Source organism: Sphaeramia orbicularis, chromosome 7 (genome assembly GCF_902148855.1).
Source record: "Sphaeramia orbicularis chromosome 7, fSphaOr1.1, whole genome shotgun sequence".
Classification (NCBI taxonomy): Eukaryota; Metazoa; Chordata; class Actinopteri; order Kurtiformes; family Apogonidae; genus Sphaeramia; species Sphaeramia orbicularis.
In genome coordinates, this window is record NC_043963.1 from 31,464,732 (window position 1) to 31,485,795 (window position 21,064).

General features: G+C 40.5%; 1 protein-coding gene across 1 annotated transcript; it reads left to right on the plus strand.

Moving 5' to 3' along the window:
- Positions 1 to 1,214: 1,214 nt before the first annotated feature.
- emilin3b (elastin microfibril interfacer 3b) lies at positions 1,215 to 20,083 on the plus strand. Its single transcript, XM_030139770.1, has 6 exons — positions 1,215 to 1,839; positions 14,452 to 14,574; positions 15,679 to 16,001; positions 16,157 to 16,503; positions 16,609 to 16,959; positions 18,129 to 20,083. The coding sequence occupies exons 1-6, from the start codon at positions 1,673 to 1,675 to the stop codon at positions 19,266 to 19,268; spliced, it is 2,451 nt and encodes an 816-aa protein (XP_029995630.1). The 5' UTR covers positions 1,215 to 1,672; the 3' UTR covers positions 19,269 to 20,083.
- Positions 20,084 to 21,064: the final 981 nt, after the last annotated feature.

Below are 21,064 nucleotides of genomic sequence, written 5' to 3' on the forward strand. Positions count from 1 at the left end.
AGGCTCTGTTTCGGACACCTGCCTCCTCCTCTTCCTCAGGGAACCTTTTAAAAGGACTCACACTATCTGATAAGTTAGGCTGGGCCATCCAATCTGTGTCCTCTTACTGATAATATGAACTATGGAAAGATGAAATGTTGATCCAGTGAATGATCATTTTGGCACCACTCCTTGAACATTTGGTCACACCAGATGTTACCGAGTTGAACAGAGTTGTTTTTGATTAAAATGAATGACTGACTTCCTCTACATTTGAACTTTAAGTAAATGTTAATGCACAAAAATGCCTGATTTACCAGCTTGAATCTGTGGCCGATTCTAAGGTAGAGAAAATAGTGAAAAAATGGAAGTTAATGGCAACATCAGCAAAACGTCTTTTTCCATGAACAAAAACATTTACTACCAAAGATCTGAATAATTCTTTTCTTTTCTTTTCTTTTCTTTTCTTTTCTTTTTTCTGTTCTTTTCCAAAAATGTTTCTATAAAAAGCCACAGAGGGACTTTAGACTAAATAACATATGAAGTATTTTCTGAGCTCAAGAAAACATTGATTCAGGCACTGACACTCTCTTTTTATACCAAATAATTGATGTAAGTATTTCCCAGAGCAAACGGCCTGAAAGACACAGGAGGCAGCTATGCATGAATTCAGGAGCTACATGGAAATGTGGTAAGATGTAAGCAGGGGGTCGGGGTGTGGATCGCAACTGAAGCTGTGGCTGGGATTTTTAATGAGTGACCGCGGTGAAGCAAGGAGGAGGTCCATTGTGTCCAGTTCTGCAGCATCTTATTTGGCTACAGCCGCAGCAGTGCACATGGCACACCATACTGGGTCTAGGCTTTGATTTACAGCTGCACTCAGAGCAGATGGAGAGAGCAACAGAGGGTAAAGAAGGGACATTTTTAGAAGATAAAACTTTTGGAAAGTTTGGGAACAGAGGGAGGTGAGGCAGAGTTGAGAACTTTTGCTCCATCTAAATCTCATTTTGAGCTTTATGTACGTGTGTGTTTATATTAGTGTGAGAAAGAGCAAGAGGGAAAGAGTAGTCAAATCACATTAGAGCCCCCCACCACCACCCCCCGACTGCTGCCGCTGTGGTGCAGAGTAGCCAGGCTGGAGCTGGGGTGGGATATGCAAATCCAGGCTGTGTGTCTGCCTGCCCCTTCAGAGGCAGCAGAGCAGCACGCTGCTTCTCGCTCACACACCCTCACTCATGCAGAGTGCAGAGGACTTGGAGGGTCCAGTCTAGTCAGCAGGTCTCACACACACGCTCGTGTATGGAGCTGAAACTTTCCTAGAGACACTTCTCTGTATCTCTTCCCTTCTTTCTTCCCTCTGTCCTGCTCTCCTCTTTCTCCTCTCCCCCCTCCTCCTGCACACCTTTGTGTTGTTTTCCTTGCCCCTCTTCCTCTCCCCTCCCTCTTCAGCCTCACTAGTTTTCCCTGTGTTCTATCTTATGTGCTCAGAGTGTGGTTAGTGTGCATGCTGAAGGCTGACAGGGGGAGATGCTGCTGATGTTACAGCTGTTTGGGCTCCATGTCTCCTTCAGGGCCCACTGAAGAAGACAACACTGCACGTGTGCAGAAGAACTTCAACACAACTTTCTGAGGAGCAACTACCCTTTTTTTTTCTCATCAATCAATTGCATTTTTAAGACTCTTTGGAAAAACAATGAGGACCAAGTTGTTGTTTGTCCTCGGAGCATTGCTATCTGTGGTGGACAGTAAAGGAACCTTTTATGGAGGCCATGTCAACCCTTTCTATGGAAACAGATACAACCTGTACAAGGCTGGACTCAACCCTCATCACACACCAAACAAGCCCATGACTCGTCACAAGTAAGTGCTCCCATTTGGATATGTCACAGGCACTGAAGCATGTTTTATTTCTCTTCCCCACAGTGTTTTGGGTTTAAAAAGCATTCCATGTAGCTGGAGTAGTTAACACTGCAAACAGGACCCACCTCATACTGTATTTCCCCTGAGGAACACATGTCACTGGCGAGTTGCAGAAATATGGTTTTGGTTAGGGTATCGGCTTGGTAACAGATCCTTGAATTGACTCTCTGTTTCTCTCTTACTCACCATCAGCTCTTTTCTGTGGTTCACACCTAAAACCATCTGTGGCTGAGGATAAACATTATAGAGAAACAATGACATGCTGCGTTATGAAAACAAAGCCAGCGTTATGGGCTTTATGGTGCAGCATGGGGAGCGCTGAGTCGATGACAAGGGTATTGAGCCCTCTCAGACGCTGTGTTATTGTGTGTGTGAGGAGAAAAAGAGGTGGGGTGGTGGGGGTCAATTAGAGGCAGGACTTACAGTACAGATGGGCACCCACTGCTAAAGGGAGTGGTACGATAGTCTCCAATCAATACTTAAGCTATAACACAGTTCAGTCTGCAGTGAGAGTACAGTAAAAGTCTGTTTTTCTTCGACTTAACTCTTCCAGTAATAACGAGGAGCGGTGAAGAAAACCATCTTCTCCTGTTTTTAATCAGTGGCCTGTGATATATGTAAATACTTTGCGCTGATACTGTCAGGACAGTCAAACCGCAAGAGCACAGAGGAATAACAATCCAAAGCTATGCATGCTATTTGAAAGTCATGAAGCTCTGAGATGAAACAGAGCCTTGTGGATATATTTTGCCTGGATAGAGACAGTTGATGTTTGGCCTACAGGGCTCTTTCAGTTTTTCCTCCCTTTTCCCGTCTCTTTTGCTTGGCTTCCCCTGAGAGCTGTTATGTCTTTGGACAGCTCCCCAGCTACCTGCTGCTTCACTCAAACTGCCACAGCAGAATACGACCAAGCCTCTTCTGCCATGTATACCCTCACCTTCAAATAAAAGACCTCACTCCTCAGCATCCCTCGACCCGGAACAAGACTCATATTTTATCTCTGCAGAATTTTAGTTTTCCCCATAAATAATGCAATCCTCATCCCTCCTTCTATCTGGCTCTTCAGTTTTAGTCAGTCATCATTTGCAATGTTTATTTTCACAGCAAATCTTCTGAGCCAAAATCACCACCTCTTGATCATATTTTCCAATTATTTTCACTCCCACTGCCCTCCTAACTTCTCTGAATGTCCTGTATCTTACTTTGCTCAGCTTTTGATAATCTCACATTCATGTTAATTTTATCTGCTGCAAGTTTTGAGCTCAGGGTAAGGCCATGAGAGTGCATGAGAGTTCAGTTTGTGACAGTGACACCCAAATGTTTACTTATATTAGAACGTGTCAGATCAGCTCAGGTACATTTACAAGGGTGGGTTTGAAGATCAACAGATAATCCAGTCGTTAAAATCAGTAATGAGAGATGGTCAGTAATTTCTTGTAGCCCTAGAAGTCCTGTTATAGTCTTTATAAAGGAGCTGCTGACCCACCTCGGACACAGTGGGCCCAGGGGACGTGTCAGTGTCAGACCACCACCGCAGATATATGAGCTCAGTTGTTGTCGGCCTGAGTGATCAGTGGAAATAGAGACTTAAAAATAACACACGTGCTATGACGCGTCTGTGTGAAAGTCCATGCCGCAATAGTGTGTCTGAGTGCGTACATGTGTGTTTGTTTATTTGCACAGGATTGTGAGTGCGTGCTTTTACAGCTTGTAAATACTAACTGTGACCACTAACCACACTGTCACATGCATGTTTTCAGAGACATATATTAAAAATTCTCAGCTGTTGATGCACCACAAGCTTTTGGTTCATTGTATTGAATTATTGCTTGTGGTTTGGCAGCAAAGCAAGTGATTTGATTTCACAGTCATTCCAGCCATTGTATACAAGCGATTGCCACTGTGACAAAATATAGTCCTCCAGTCGCAATATTGGTCACAGCTTTGCATAGAAGCTGATATTGTTCCATCAGGGAGAGTTTGAGAGAAAGAAAGAGAAAATCAAGCCATTTCTTCAACTTTTAATTATGTTAAAGCATTTATTTATTTATTTATTTATTTGACAGGGACAATGCAGTCAAACAGTTACAAGTTTGCAGCTGATGTGATGCATATGGAGTTTATAGCTAGTGCTAATTCTCAACTCCAGACCCGGGTTGGGCTCTTCCACAACATTGCAGTACAAGTATAAAATATTCATCATTTAAAAGGATCATACCATACAATTCAATAATCCAGCATTGCATTTATATACATCATCATAAACCTAAATGAATAACCATTTCTCTTGTTGTTACAATGCATGTTACAGAACAGAGGAAGCAGATGCATACAAAATCTCAAAATCCTCTATCAATCTCACACTTTCATCATTGTTTAAATCACAGAACAGTGAATCTAATTTGTTAAGCTCCTCACACTCCATGACATGCTGCTGCATTATCATAAGCAAACCCACAAAAGTCCAAAAAACAGGTGAAACCTAATTTAACAGCCTGAGCATTATCACTGGGAAATGAGTCTCATATAAATCAATTAGGATGTTAGCAGTTGTCACATGTCTTCTCTGATCAGATTAAAGACATATCAAAGGGGTTTTCAAGATGTATGGGACAGAGATCAAGGGGGAAAGGTCAGGGAGTTGGTAGAGGTCAGAGGTTAAAGGGTTTGCTGTTGTAACTTTGTGTTGAGTGTCCAGTGGAGGACGAGAATGGAGCCAGTGTCCTGCTAAGGGTCATGGAGGCTGGGCAGTAAACTCCCAAGCTCCCTAATATGATGAATTTATCCACCTTAACACAGTGACTGATCCCTTTTCTGAAATGGGTTTGATTTCAGTACAAAAACAAGGAACACTAACACATTAGACTGGGTATGTATTGAATGATTTACTCTGAAATACAAATATCACAGAAGGATTTAATGGTGAAGAAATAATCATACACTGTTGCTGATAAAGTTGGAATAAAATATTTTTACCTCTTCTCATGAAATGATTGTGACAATGTGATTTATTCTTGATAAAGTGTAACTGGGACTCATTGTATGTTGTCAAAGGTGATTATTGATATGTGTAATAATAGGAATAAAAAGAGGAATGTGTCTGAAAACAAAATTATTCCAACTTTCTGGGCAACAGTTAATACTGTTTTTCTTTTTTTTTTTTTTTTTTTTTTCATTTTATCAGTGTCCTGGTTAATAACAGCAAGCAAACTGTGATTCTTCCCACTCCTTTTTGAGCAATACATATTGACTTTATTTTTTTTTATTACTGGTGTACATGGCAATTGCTATGTTGTCTTGATCACCTTTATTTATAAGATATTAGTTCCTTGTATACAGAAAAATGTTTTGTTTTTTCTTCTGCTTGAAACAAATAAATGAATGATATGAATGAATTAAAACAAAATATATATGTTCTTCATTGGTGAAGAACTCAAATGCAACACAGAAAAACATGCTCTATATAACTTTTATGTTTTGTTTTTTTTTAATATATCCTATTTAGCGCACACTAGACAAATACATAATACAGAAAAAAAACTCTTTAGTCTTGAGTTACTCGTTTTATGCTGATCTTTCTAAATAAAGCATCCTAACACTGGTTTTTACTTCCAAGGGTCTGTAACACTAACAATCCAGTATGCTGGAAAACACAGTGAGCTGTTCTCACTCAAAGCAGATTATGTGCTTTGGGAAATGCCTGAGGACAAGTTATCGTTGTGGTTTTTCACTACCGGTGTTTGAGCCTCTTATTGAACTCCAAAAGAAAACACAACACAACCAAACAACGTAAAGAACTGACTGCTGTAGCCAAGACAGAACCTCTGCGGACGTCAAATTTTAATAACATCTATTTAAAATGTCTAGAAGTAATAAAAAGAAAAGTCTAAAAACTGTGCATATCTACTGGATCTGATTGCTAAAGTCAGGATAAGGGGTCATTAGAGAAAATTTGGACACATGTATAAGTAATGATGTGTCTTTAAGTTACAATAAGCAGAGCTGTCTCGCAGCTGACCTCGTCTATGAATAACAGTGTGATCCCCTCGGTCCTGGAGCTGGGGGTGTCACTTCTTTACTTTAATGCTAATCAGTAGTCACAAGAGAAACATCAATCAGCTCCACACAAAGACGTAACAGTCGGCCAAAAATAGGTTTCATTAAAAGCATATATACATAGTAAGAGATGGGCCCTAGAGAAGGGTTGTTAGCCTCGCAAACGCGGCTGTTAAAGGTCGTATTTAAGATTGTATGGTTTTCTATCAGGCCCGCTCCAGTCATAAATCTGTCAGAGGCAACAGCAGTGGTTTGGGTTCAAACAGTCAGGACCCCCACAGGTGAGAGGGTGATTAGTAATGAGCAAGGTGAGCCCTTTAGTCCCAGTGTGTCAAAATAATCCAGTCAGCGGAGGAAAAAGTGGCGAGTCAAGGGGCCGGATGACGAGGAAACACAGAGATGAAATATTAAGAGGTAGAGATAACAAAAGGACTTGAGGGGGAAAGAAACACTGCTGCTATGCTTGGATAATTAAACAGAGATTACCTGAAGTTTGCAGATTCTGCAGATGTAGAAAAAAAAAGAAAAGAAAAAGGAGGTTATGAGAAAAAAAGGGGGGGGGGGGGGGGTTGAAAGGTGAGTTGTTTTGGGCCCAGCAGAGGGTGGAGGTCTAGCAGCAATAATATTTGCCAAAACCCTCCACATGAGAATCTGAGATGGGAATTCTGCTTTTCCCCTGGGAGGTTGTGAGGGGATTTAAGAACGGTAATGCTATACTGGAAATATTTACAGTGGGACCAGACGGGCAGCCGAAAAATGACATGGTCTAATGACAGAAAAAAGACAATATTTTGGTGTTAAGAGGAAGAGTGTATAGGAAAAGGGGCAGAAGAAATAGTAAGTGTGGCTTTCCTGTGCTGTCAAAAAGAGGTGATGACTGTTTTGGTATTGATTTGGGAGGAAGAGGCTAAGGTCAGGTGAGGCTGGGAGGTGCACACGAGACTTTTAGCCACTGATGAATTGGACTTAGCCCTTAGTCACTTGGGGTTGGGTGGTTCAGTAAGGGTGTGGGTCAACTGGACAAATTCTTTTTTTTACATTTAGGGAGGTTTCTTTGCTGTGAATTTGTGAGATTGTTAGAAAGAGAAGGAAAAGCGAATGTGAAATTGAATATGATCTGAAATATATGCAAATTCAATAATTAGAAATAACAGAGCAGTGAAGTAGTTTGACTTAAAAAGAGCATTATGTGAATGTGAACACTGAAAATGTCTTATAAATGGAGAATGAAGCATCAACAGGAACATATAAAAAATTCTCAAGCTATAAATGAGCACAAATCCGTGTACATAACAGTATGCCCATGGAAAAAAATATTAGACCACCCCTTGTTTTCTTCAGTTTCTTGTTCATTTTACAACTAAAGATACATTTGTTTGTACAAATATAATGATAACAAAAATAGCTCATGAGAGTTTAATTTCAAAGCTGATATCCAGCCATTTTCCATGTTTTCTTGATAATAACCAAAAATCACTTCAGTTCTTACATCAGTAACTATGACATTGTACTGCCAAAAACAGTGCTTTTAGGCATTCCATGTTTTCTTTTCTGTCTGTTTTAGTCACGTGACACACACAGGAGTTAGTACTTGATTGCATAACCATTGTTTTTGATGACTTTGGATGGTCTAATAATTTTTTCCATGACTGTATGTATGAACCGTGTAGGAAGAAGTATAAACTTATAAGGTCCTACCCATTTTATCTGTGTACAAAAATCACCTGAAATAACATATTTGACATAAATGACAGTGAGCATCACAGTCCTGTTTGACCTTTTGCTCTTTTCCTGCACTTTTCCTACATACATCTTTTTAATCTGCTTTACATTTAGGCTTTGCTTCAAATCAATACCAAAACTTCATGCTGAACACTATCATTATAATCAATGAATAAACTCAAAAACGTGAAAAACTAATAATATCAATGCAACATGAACTATACTGTTGGGTAAAATCAAAGTTTTCCTACAATAATAATAATGCTTAATGATACACAAGGATAAAAAGGCTTTGGGGCTTTTAAGAAACAATGGTTTATAATCTGAAAAACTCACTAAAACTGACTAAAACGAGTCAATGTGTCAAAATAAAAACACTCCTGCACATGTAAAACTCCTCAGAACTATAACTGAGGGTTGTGTGTGTGTGGTGTCAGTAAAGTATGATAAATAGCAGTAAGTGTAGAGGTCCAGGTTCTATGTGGATTAAGTGGCTTACTAACTTCCATCTCCTGTGACCTTCTCCTCTTCTATTTCTAGGTCAGGTCGTCTGTCCAGATACTTTTGTCTGTCCCATGGCTAAAGCTGCAGTCTCCTCATACCTGTGCTGTTGCTCCCCTAAAGCTATAATACTTCACCTGCACCCCCTAATGACATTTTTAAAACATGTTTGTAAAATTCACCGAAGCCAATTACCCAGATGGTGTTATTTTTAGCGCTAATTATTCTTTCTACATGTGTCTTGGATGCAGCATGTTGGTTCATGCAGGTAGTTTTCATCTTATTCACTTCTTGTCTGGCAGTGAGAGGGTTACCCTGTGCATCCAGCAGCTCAGACTGTAAGCCAGGACTTAGACTTCTTTAGCCCATAAAGACCCAGTACTTTTGTGGCAGTTTCCAAATTAATTTCTCTTTCTATTTAACCTTTCTTTTATCACCATTTATTATAACATTATCTTCTGTATTTTACATTTTTCCACTATAAATCATGTATTTTCCTATATTTTAATTTAGATATTCATGAAAACTCAGAGTAAATTCAAAGGTTATTATATCAAAACTGAGAAAAGTGACTTTTTCAGCAAACTGAACATAAACCAAGTGTGTCCATCCACTGTCATTGATCCAACTCCATGGGTTTTACTGGTGAATCAGTGTTCTAGAAGATGACTATGTTTCCATGTTCACTACGGAGCCTCTGAACGTCCAAATCGGTCATATCTGATGACCATGAAAAGATGACAAACTGCATTTTACACTAATTATTTACATGTATTGATAGGATTAGTGGTTCAACAGGCTGGGGTGCTGTTAAGGGGGCGTAAACATGACAAATTCATGGGGCCCAGTATTTGTGGGGGGGCCATAGAGCAGTGCAGGGGGTTCAGTGGATACAGGTTAGAAGTTGTGAAAATTTTGTGTAAGATGCGCTGTATAATAGAGACATAGAAGTCAGATATTGAAAGCATCGTAAGTTTCAGTTTCGAAACCCCCCCCACTTTAACAGATCAACAAGATATTGAATTTTATGAAGGGTCCATAACGTTTACCTTTCATGGGGCCCACAATTGGTAGTGGTGCCCCTGTCAACAGGTATTAAACAGTTTACATCAGTATATGCTTTTGTCACCAGTGGATGTTTGAGGCTTTATAGGTTAAACACGACTATACTTGTGCCACATCGGCGTGGAACCACTTCCGAGGAAACTACCACTCTTACTCTAACTTAGTCCGATCCTTGTCTTTAAAACCCTTCCTATAATCTTACTTTATGTCTGCTTTGGTAGAACTTTCTCCCAGCTGCAGATCCTCCCACACATGAGCAACCCAAACAAAGTTCTGGCCTACAGTGCACAGCAGCTGATCTTGGCTGAGACGATAACAAACATACACACAGACGAAGCACTTTCCCTCTTACATATCGCTTATATCCACTTACTTACACATCACGACACTATTTCTGGCAATGGGGCTCATGTAAACCTTATCCTGCAGAGCTGTGTGGTCTCTGTGGATGTGGGCAGAGAGCCTTGTTGTTGGTGGTGTGTGTATAAAATGTGCATAAAAGTGTACAATCAGGTGGGTGTCTGTTCGTCTCACTCCAGCTATCGCTATCTCTCAAGTTGAAGCTCAACAGTTGTCAAGTAAAGATCTGTTTTTACACAGCGGAGGAGGTGACCTGCTGTTGCCCTATACGACACTACAGTGCAGGGAGAAAGGATTTATCTCAGCGCTCCTCTCTGATTCTCACAAAGCCAGAGTCTCTGAGTCTGTACAGTAAGACACCGAGGATAAAATATCATTCACAGACCCAAATGACATTGACAGATCTGTGAAAACAGGCAAAGAGCAGACCGGAGCGAGAGAGACAGAAACAGACACCCATGTGCAAAGGAACTTTATTTTCCTTGTACATCTGGATTCCTGCACTTTTTGCAGCCATTGTGTATCAGTATGAAGGTCATTGACCCCCCCACCAACCCCAGATGTGTACCTGACAAACAAATTGGTGAACATGGTCACTTTTCTCCTTTAATCACCTTTATGTGTAAGGTCAAAGTCAAAGTCAGCTTTAGTGTCAGTTTTTGTCACATGTGCATCACATACAGAACAGTGAAATTACAAGACTCTAAGGCTTCACGGAGCAAAGTGAACATAGTAGAAAAAAATATCAAACTAGAAAAGCACTTGGAGAGCACAGACCTCCGCCAAGGCAGATCAGTTGCACCCCCCCTCCTTGTGCCAGTATCAACATTTCCTGAAATTTTCATCCAATTCCCTCCATAACTTTTTGAGTTATCTTGCACACGGACGGACAGACAGACAGACAGACAGACAGACAAACCAACGCCTGCAAAAACATGACCTCCTTGGCGGAGGTAAAAATAGAATAGAATATAACAATGTGATATCATGAATTGCGTACAGATAAAACACCACTTTTTGTTGGTGTGTTATCTGTATGCATTATAAGCTTTCCATGTGTATGTTCACACCACGTCACACTGCAATTAGTGGTTAGGGTTAGCGGTTTCGGATATGTAAACCGGAGATCTTGGCATACATTAACACACGATCAAATGGTGTCGAATAACATTCGAAAGGATGAAAATGCATACATATAGCACACCAAATGACGTAAGAACTGGCGTGACATACAACGTGATTTCATGACATCAGTCTGAATATGACCATAACCTATAAACTATAGACATAGCATATAACCATAAACAGCAGGGGGTTGAGGAGACAATAAGTAGACAATAAAGGTGCGAACAGTGAAGTTCAACAGATGAGGTATTGTTAATGTGTCTCATTTTGCACTTCCTGTATTGCATGCACATGAGTCTGCTCTTCATCAGCTGTCACCCATCCTCATACCCATATAACTGAGTTTACACACAGAGAAAACAGGTCATACATCTATAACCTTTAAATCCACTGAAAGTTTGCATTGCAGTTGGTGTTACTTCACTGGATATATAGTCGTGCTCATAAGTTTACATACCCTGACAGAATGTGCATGGGACGGTCTTGGATGCTCCAACATGACAATGACCCAGAACACAAGGCCAAGTGGACCTGTCATTGGCTACAGCAGAAAAAAGTGAAGGTGAAGGAGTGGTCGTCTCAGTCTGCTGACCTCAATATCATTGAGCCACTTTGGGGAGGTCTCAAACATGCAGTTCATGCAAGAAAACCCAAAATCTGAAAGGAATTGAAGGTGTTTTGCCAAGAAGAATGGGCAGCTTTACCATCTGAGAAAATAAAGAGTCTCATCCACAGCTACCACAAAAGACTTGAAGCTGTCATTGATGTTAAAAGGCCCAATACAGAGGATTAAGAACTAGGGTATGGAAATGTTTGATCAGGGTCATTTAGATAGTTTCTGTTGTCAGTATGATTTAAAAAGAGCAAACACATTTGTTTGATAATAAATGGCTTCACCCAACCACTAGCCACGAGTGAAAGAAAAGTTTTTGTATTGTCATTCATATTCTCTGAAAAATGGCCAAAGAATCACAAATTCTGCTATTGTATGTAAACTTATGAGCACAACTGTAATAACAGCCACCTTTATAGTTCACTTTTAAAAAGTGAAAGGGATATGAAAAAACAAGTTCAACTTTGTAATGTACACACAAGTGATAAATGTGTGATTAAAATAAGTATATATAAGCATAGCAACAATACAAAAGGAAGAAAACACACAGACGCATACACTTCATGTTCACAGAAACTGGATTCCTCTAATATCACACGTGTTAAAATGAGGATTACAAAGAAAAGTGAGAAATCATTCTGGCGTGATAGATTTGCAGTGTTCTCTCCAAAGCATATTGAACAGTAGAGTAGAGCAGAGGGAGTGATCAGTGTTATCTCCCAGCGGGATTGTAAAGAACAGAGCCAGCAGGTGGGGTTGTTGGAGTGAGAAATGTATGAAAGCAGCACTGAAAGGCCATCATCGTCGCACTGAGCAAGTAAACAAAGACAGATAAAGTGTGTGTTACGGTAGATTTGTTACTTTTTATGAGAAGGGAAAAGGGCCAAAAATGATGATGCAGCAAAGTGTATGTATGCACCAGGCCTGCTTTTTGAATGATACTAACTCTCATTCCGGATTTATCTGTTGATTGATTTCCAACTTTAATTCTTATTTTGTGACTGTGTCAACAAAAATTGCTACATAAATACATATCTATATGTTACATATAGGTAGAAAAAAGCTTTTGGACACCCCATGTATTTGATATATTTCGTTAAAAATCACTCCTAAGTCACTGAACATCTCCAAACCCACATGCTCAACGTCTGGACATATTCTGTTTTGTTGGGGTAATAACTGGATGTTTCAGCAAGATAATACCCTTTGAAATCAAACAACCAATCCGAATGTTATCTATATAGTGTCACATCATAACAAAAGTTGTCTCATGACACTTTACAATTAGAGCTGATCTAAACCAGAAATATATCCAGGGCATGTCAGATGTATTGATACTGTCAAGAATTTACTTTTGTTATATTTTCTTTCTTGTTAAGAATAAAAAAAAACATTTGCATTTGTTTGTGTCTGTCTAATAGAGCCACACCTGTTGAAACACACACAAAAAAAAATCGGCTGATATTTCATAATATTTGAGATTGTGTAAAATTTTACGGGTGTCCGATTATCTTTTTTTCTTCTACTGTATTTCCTGTAAAAGGGTTTGCGTCTTTATTCAGCCTATCTAAATGCATGTGATAGACATAAACAGCCTGTCCAGATAGATTCCCTTATGTTTTTTAAGCTGGAAATCATCCTCAGTGACCATTACATAGCCTGTTTAAGACTGACGTGTTTTAAGACATCCCATCATACCACATCAGTTCAGGTCATAACCACCATTTCCTTAACAACTCATGACCTGGCAGCAGGTTGTCAGGCTGGTATGAAAGGAGCTCTGTCATTCCCACTCCTGCCCCCTTCCTTCTACTGTTATTAACATATGTCAGCACGGGAACGTGGACGTACAAATACAAATCCGCTCACACAAACGCTGTCAACACACTGTGATTTGCAGAAAGCAGCAGTGCGATGGTTTCTCACAGATTTTGACAAGCAGTACTGTCTGTCAGCCCTCTGAACCTGTTAACTTGGCATGTGCACCCTTCCCAGCCCCTGTGTCCCCCTCCCTGCTCCTCCAAACACGTCTATTTGTCTTGAAACAGCTGTGGAGCAATGTTAAGTACTGCATGTGTTGCTAAATGCTCCCCTCTGGATGGGAGAAATACTTCACATGTGAGCCTAAAGAGCGCAGATCATCGTTTCCTGTGTTGCAGAGAGGCCAAGGCAGTTGCTATAGCTGCATTGGCAATGAAAAGAGAGAAAACGAGAAAGACAGTCCAACTCTAACATGATGCAACAACTGTTCAAAGCAGTTATGGTGAAGTTATTATGTGTTGAACTCTGGACACATATAAACACTTCCAAGATTGAAAACAGCCTCAATGATACTTCCTGTTTCTTGTTTTCATATATGATTTAAGATCAGTCTATATGGGTCGGAAATCTATCCTCAAATGTGAAGATGGTAATGAGTTATCGATAACAGCCAAAAAGGAAATAAACAAAAAATACTTCAAGTGTCATCATCAGTATCAGGGATATTTAGAAATGTGGGATTTATAAAGAGCAAACACTTCAAATGAGTTATCAGTTTAGACCATTGAGCTTTTTAGTGAAGTATTAAGCAAAAAAGATGTATCCAATTAAATAAATAAATATAATATACAGTTTTATTTATGCCAGTGTGACATAAAACAGTTAAAATATTCAATAAAATGTTCAGGATTAACAATGAAAATCAGTTCCAAAGAGCAAATATGAATGAGTGAATGCATTTGTCATCTGCTGATCTGCTAGTATTTCATATTGGAAATAAATCTGTGAGGATGAAGGAATAATCTCATCATCCAGTAGGATATGAAGTGTCGGCTGCGCTTTAAACTGAAATATCTGTGAAAAAGCTGATGTTTTGCAAGTAAATGTAACACAGAATAAAATGTTTAATGTTTGTCATCCACTTTGATTGACTGATTAATTGATTGATGTACTTATTTTGAATATGAATGTCAAAAAAGAAGAAAAACAAATAAAATAAAACATTTGAGCGTAAGACATATAATACATATTCGAAAATCATTGGTTCAACAATAGCAGAGACAGACATTGTATTGTTGAAGTATTATTGATTTGTAACGGACTGTCATATAAATCCACTGTCCCCACAGAAACCACTGTGCCTATGTGGTCCAGAAGAACATCACATGTATCATGCAAGACGGAGTGGCCACTTATGTGAAGGCCGAGTACACGACCAAGTGCATCTGGGGTCAGAAGTGTCCCGTTGTCATGTAAGTTGTTTTTGGTTGTATCTTCTGTTGTTAGTGTGTTTTATCCAAACCTTTTACAACATCTCAAAGTTTTGTTCACAGCTCCAAGGAGTTACAAGTGCAAAGTGTAAATACCAAAATACAGCCAATTTCCCCAGACAGTTTAGTACATATCAATGCTGCCCTCTATTGTCCAAAGGGTGTATGTTCCTCAGTTTCATTCATGTCTAGGTTTACTCTCAGGCCCTTTACAGTGAGCTGCCACTGGACAGAACTGCAATAATGTTTCTTCATTTTATATATATATATATATATATATATATATATATATATATATATATATATATATATATATATATATATATATATATATTTTTTTTTTTTTTTTTTTTTTTAACAGAATAATGTACATACAGTGGACACTTGTGGTCAAGAATCATATCTTTTTGAAGTGCAAATTTAGTGTTATTTCTCTGATATATACAAAATCATGAATTAGTTTACAGCAATATATTAGGACTGACAATATGATCAATCTATTATGATTCATATGATCAGTGTTTTACCTAATACTGCAATATTTATGTCATACAGGAGCATTAAGTATCTGCACGTGTTTGTATTGGATGTACTCTCTGGAAGATATTCCACTGGATTTTGTGATTCTCTTTTAAATGTCTCTCAAAAGCCCTCTGTAGCAACACACAAGGAAAATTAAAGGCCAGGATTTGCTTTACAACAGATAAATATAAGTGTGCATGTGTGTGCACGTGTGTGAGTGTGTGTGTGCATGTGTGTGAGTGTGCATGAGTTTGAATCACAATCAAAAGGAAATTCCGCCCAAACAAGATAACAGTGAAGTTCAGCGCTGACCCTGGTTCAGTCCTCTGATGCCACATCATTTACATTACACTTTATCTTAATCTCCTAATCTCTCTCTAATCCATGTTTAATCTCATAGAGAACAACTTCATCCCTTTATCTCTGCTCTGCACCTCCCATCTTCTCATCCTCTGGTCTAACCCACTCTATGGTCGTAATTAGTACAAACACACGTAGCTCTTCTGATAGAATCTGACACGGGACTCATAAAACACACCTTCCTTCTTACTATGGTTCTTCCAGGTACAGGACAATCTATAAACCAAAGTACAAGGTGGGGTTTAAGACAGTGACGGAGCTGGAGTGGAGGTGTTGCCCCGGCTATGCTGGAGAAAACTGCTATGATGGACCCACTTCGTTGCCTGATGTCATGATGCCGCCCTTCAAGGGTGCGGGATTACCCCACCGTCCAGGGCTGAAGGGTTTCCCACATGGCCCTCGACCCCCGGTGGACCAGAAGCCAGGAGTGGGTCAGCTTGAGCCGGGGAAACCTGTCCCAGGTGTACCTGATCACAGACCTATACCCACTGGACAGCTACCCACTGGGGTTGGAAAACCAAACTATGGTGAGAACCAACTCCACGGTTGTCTGAGCCCAGGTTTCTGATTAAGACTGAAGGACTTCCAAAATAAATCCTCATGAAATAACAGTGCAGCAGTGTATACTCATATCTAATACCCCTCATATAATCTCCTTTCTACTTTATCTTTGCAAATACAGGAAATAAATTTGGGATATCAGGAGTGACCGGTGAGCGTTTGGATCGTATGGAGGAGGACCTGCGGCGCCTCACCCAGGGTCTAGATACTCTCAACGGGGTGGTGGCTGGACTTGAGGAGCGACTGCGCACATCTCTGCGGGAAGACACCAACAAAATTCTGGTTTCCCTGCTTCCTAACCCCCCCAGAACTCCTGACTCAGCAGTGGGATTTGGAGTTATCCCAGATGGGACTCCTGATGGATTGGAAGGACAAGAAAGCTTCACTGGATTTGGAGACTTGGCAGGGAGGGTAACAGAAGTGAGGGATGAGCTGCGAGCCAAGACTCACATCATAGAGGAAATTCAGGTGCAAAGATCAGCTGTAAATCCACACAACTTGATCAAATCAGAAACCTCTTACTAGATTTGATTCTGAGCTATATTTTTGTTCTTCTTACCTATTTATGTTTAGGGGATGGTCCTGGGTCATGATGGTCAGCTGAAGAAGCTGTTGGATGGAGCCAGAGGTCGACCCATCCTTGGTCCAGGCTCTGGGGGTGATTTGGACGAGATTCTGGATTCCAAGCTTGCTGGAGTTCGTGCTGAGATTCTGGATGGCTTTGAGCGCCGTATGACTGGTCTGGAGAGTCACTGCGATGAGAAAATCGGGGAAGTACAGAGGCAATGTCACCGGGAACACATGACTGGCCAGGAGCAGATGCAACAGTCTCTAGATGGACGTGAGACGGGGATCAGGGAGGAGCTGGGGTCTTTACAGGCTCAGATCCAGGGCCTAACACTCACCGAGAGCTGCTGTGGACAGGTAAGTGTCAAATATCATTTTGCTTTATAGGGGTTATATATACTGTAGAACTGATATTCCAAACTCTCAACAGTAAGGGGAAGTCACATAATAGAACATCGTTTTACCAAAACCACTGACAAACCAACGCTATGTATCCACAGACTGTATCACTCACTGAATAAAGTATAAAGCTCTTTGTTTACACACATCTGTGTTATTGTGTCAACAATTTTCTTCTTAAAAAAAAAAAGTCATATTTGCTGTGTCTAATAATCTTCATGTGTTGTGTTTGCTGATCGTTTACATTATAGCTCTGTTAGCTTAGCTCTGTTTTAAGGCAGAAAACAGTCACAGACAACCTCAAATCAGCTGTTTTCTGTGCAGTTTGTGTTGTCAGTAGCTGCACTAAAGATCTGTTTGGAATTATCCAAACAAGGTCAGAACTGTCCCAGTTTGGTTTGAAATGTGGATCAACAAACATGAAACTTAGTAAAGATAATAACAACACATAATAACTTTTTAAACCTTCATACGCCTCACAATCAAACTCACCCATGTAGAAGAAACACGGTGATTTCAGCATCAAACTCCATTCATTTCATTTAGAGCTGTGTCCAGTGGTGAAAACGAAAATGCTTTTAACTTTTATCATTTCATCACTTTCTTTGACTCTAAAAGCTGTTTCTTAGTGGTTCTCATCCCATCTCATCACTTTCAGACACTTGGGTCAGAGGCCCTGTGGAGTTGGTTTTCTTCACCATGGGAGATCAGCAGAGTGACTCATTACTCCCTCTAATGGTCACATAAATCTGTCAGACTGTTCGCATCAATAGATGCAGTTCTTATCTCTACAATCCAATACACTGGCATTTTAACATAACTTCAGGACTCTTTCATCTAAACACTAACATTAATTACAAGTATTACTAAATAAACTATAAGACTGATATTTATTACTGACTAATGATAATTTTAGGTCATTTATTAATATTTGAAAATAGAAATATTACATATAGCCCCCTTAACCACAATTATGATGGAATGTACTTGAAAGTACTATCCTTAAGTACTAAGTTTAAGTATTGTAATGCTTACGTACTTTTACTTAAGTGAGGGTTTGAGGTTTTGCTGAATATTTGCTTGTAGGGGAGTAAGACTCTTTTTTTTTTGTTTGTTTTGCATTACAGGTAAACAGCCTGTCCCAGCGTGTGCTGCTGTTGGAGGAATCTGTCAAAGGTTTGACTGAATCTCAAAGGCAGCTTCAAACAGCCCTCACTGACCAGAGCATCCATGTGGAGACCCTGATCGAGACCCGTCTAGTGGATATAGAAGGCCGCCTAAATGCCACAGAGGGCCTACCTGAAGGGGTAGGTGGGCTCCCTGGAGGTTTGGATGGTTTCAAGACCATGCTGGAGGACAAGCTGAAAACCTTGGAGGAGAGAGTGTTCGTGGCTGTGGAGGAGCTGAGTAACGCCACTGCCCCAGCGCTCCTTGAGGGCCAGGTTGTCCCGGCACTGGAGACAGAGATTGAGTCAGTGAGGAGAAGAGTGGAAGGAGACCTGGACGGCATTCAGAAGCAGTTGAGTGACCTGGAGCTCCTGTGCACCTCCTCTTGCTCACCCTCCACCCCACCAGCAGGGGGAGTCAGTATCACTGGGGAAGAGTGTGATGGGCTGGAGAAAAAATTGACAGGCCGCATGGATACTTATACTAACCAACTGGACCGGCTGAACAACACCCTACAGAACCTGCTGTTCCGTATAGCCCAGGAGGACCTGGAGGGCTCAGTCCATGGGGAAATCACTCTGCTGAAAGTCAACATCAACTCTGTGAATCGCACCCTGAAGGGCCTGAAGGACTCTCTCAGCTTCTTTGCAAGTGAAGTGGGCCACACTAATGCCACATGGGAGCAGAGAGAGCACCAGTTGGTTAACCAGGTGCAAGGAATCACCAAACTCGTGGGCCACCAGGCCTCCCTCCTGGGCGCCGGGGAGAGACGGCTGGCCCAGCTGAAGGGAGAGCTGGTGGCCTTGAAGAGAAGACTCACTGGGGAGCTGCAAGGCTGCAAGAGCACGGCCATAGAAGTACAGAAGGAGGTGAAGGAGGTGGATAGCAGGGTGAGCCAGGTAGAAGGCCAGTGCAGCAGCCTTGGAGAGCTCACACAGCAGCTAGAGCGGATCAGAGCAGAACTTGAGAAACACTCAGACTCTTACCTGTCCGAGGTGAACGGCACACTGATCGTGCACACAGAACAACTATCTGAGCTGAAAGAAGAGGTCAAAGACTGTATTGCCAAGGAAGCAGCCAACCAAAAAGGAGACCAGTAGCATCAGAGCTTACAGAGTTTAAACAGACAAGTGTGTGCTTCTCATTAGGCTCAAGTGACTTCCTTTGCTTCTCTCCTCTCTTTCAAACCCATCTGCACAGATGCAAATTAACTGAACCAGTGAAAGTCATTTCCCATAAGCTTCAGACCCCAGTGCCTCCAGATGTCCTGGGTGTTTAGTTTAGTCAAGTGAGGAGAGTCAGATGCAGAATACAAAGACACAGCTATGGTTGCATAGCTGTGGGACTCTTTTCCCCTTGAGTGTTTTATTGTCTATAGGGCATTTGTTTTATTCCCTCTGATCATGATTGTTTTGTTTTCATATTTTACTTTTTTAACTTATATGAAGTGACTGCATTGTTATGATGTTAAACTGTTTGTATTGGAGATGTGTAAAAATGATAACAAAACAAAGTGAATGATACGAGACTAATACGCTGCTACGGGTTTCTACTGACAAGCACACTCGACAACCTTTGTGTGGACACTTGTCTGCTCTTTGAGAATACTGTATGTCAACTTGGTGCTATTTACATTTTTGTAAACATTTGTTTTACTCGTGTCTATAATGATATGTATTTCTGCTTTGACAGCCCTATTTGTTTCCTGCTGCATTGTTCAATGTTGCAAAGGAGTTCCATAATTCACCATTGGGGGACAGTGACAACACATTAAATGGCATGGCAGATGGAAGAGAAATAAAATCTCAAACACTCCAGAGATAAAATTGTAGTGTTTTTTAGACTCAGGTATTTATTTATTTTTTGAATCATGGTGATTGTATTCAGATGAAATCAATGGTTAAGTTAAATCTGCGCAAACAAAATGAAAAGTCACAATGTTAACAACATAATGATGCACTGAATGGACTTGAAAACAAAAGTGCACCACATTTTTCCCTCAATATCTGCTATCACAGATTTGAGACAGTAAACACATTTTAAATTACGACTGAGCCTGTAGCCAGGTTGCACTGTCTGCAGATTTCACAGAATATCAGCACATAGTCTAAGACAGCAACATTTCTCACTGATTAATTGTCTGTCAGAGTGTAATGGGGACCTGAAATGTTTCATTAATATATGCTGCGCACCATATTGGCTGGAGGAATATGAGGTATGTGGCTGCGCAGAGTAAGCAGTTTTAGCCAAGGGATTCATTTTTGTCTAAAACCCCTGACTTTCCCAAATTGATACACGCTCATTTGATGAAATGTAATGAAAACAGTGTGAGCATGAGCAACGGTTCACAAGACTGCGGTCACATGACATGGTCAGATGACAAGGAGAGGTCATTAGGTGAAATTGTGGGAGATATTAAACTGTTTGTAGAGTCAAAGGTTAGTTGAGTCTCAATGATGATGAATGAATCTGAGTGAAATGAGCTGTAAATTTTGGTTGACCTTGCACCACTGAAGCGCCGTCAGCAGGTTGTCTGTATAGCATCAGCACATAGTTTTTAAAGACAACATCTCTCGCTAACCAGAACAGGATGAAGCAGTCGGAGCATAATGAAAACCAGAGGCATGGTATAAAAATAAAAATGCTTTCGGGACTATATTGAGCGGCTGAAGAGGGAGGAGGTCACAGGGGAAAAAAAATGAAAATATGGATGTGAAGATAGAATCATTTGAAGGGTAGGGAAAGGAAAAAGCAGGGGCATGAGATAGAAGGGAGAGAATAGCAGAGTTTGTGTAGATTTTGAGAGTCAATGTAGGGAAGAGGAGATGTGACAAGGGTAGGGCAGACAGGAAAGCAGAGGATGGACCCTGTGACAGAGAGCACAACAGTGTCAAAG

Coding starts and splice junctions, on each gene's coding strand:
- emilin3b (XM_030139770.1), top strand. CDS start 1,673: ATGAGGACCAAGTTGTTGTTTGTCCTCGGAGCATTGCTATCTGTGGTG. Junction 14,575..15,678: donor CAGAAGTGTCCCGTTGTCAT/GTAAGTTGTTTT, acceptor TGGTTCTTCCAG/GTACAGGACAATCTATAAAC. Junction 16,504..16,608: donor ACATCATAGAGGAAATTCAG/GTGCAAAGATCA, acceptor ATTTATGTTTAG/GGGATGGTCCTGGGTCATGA.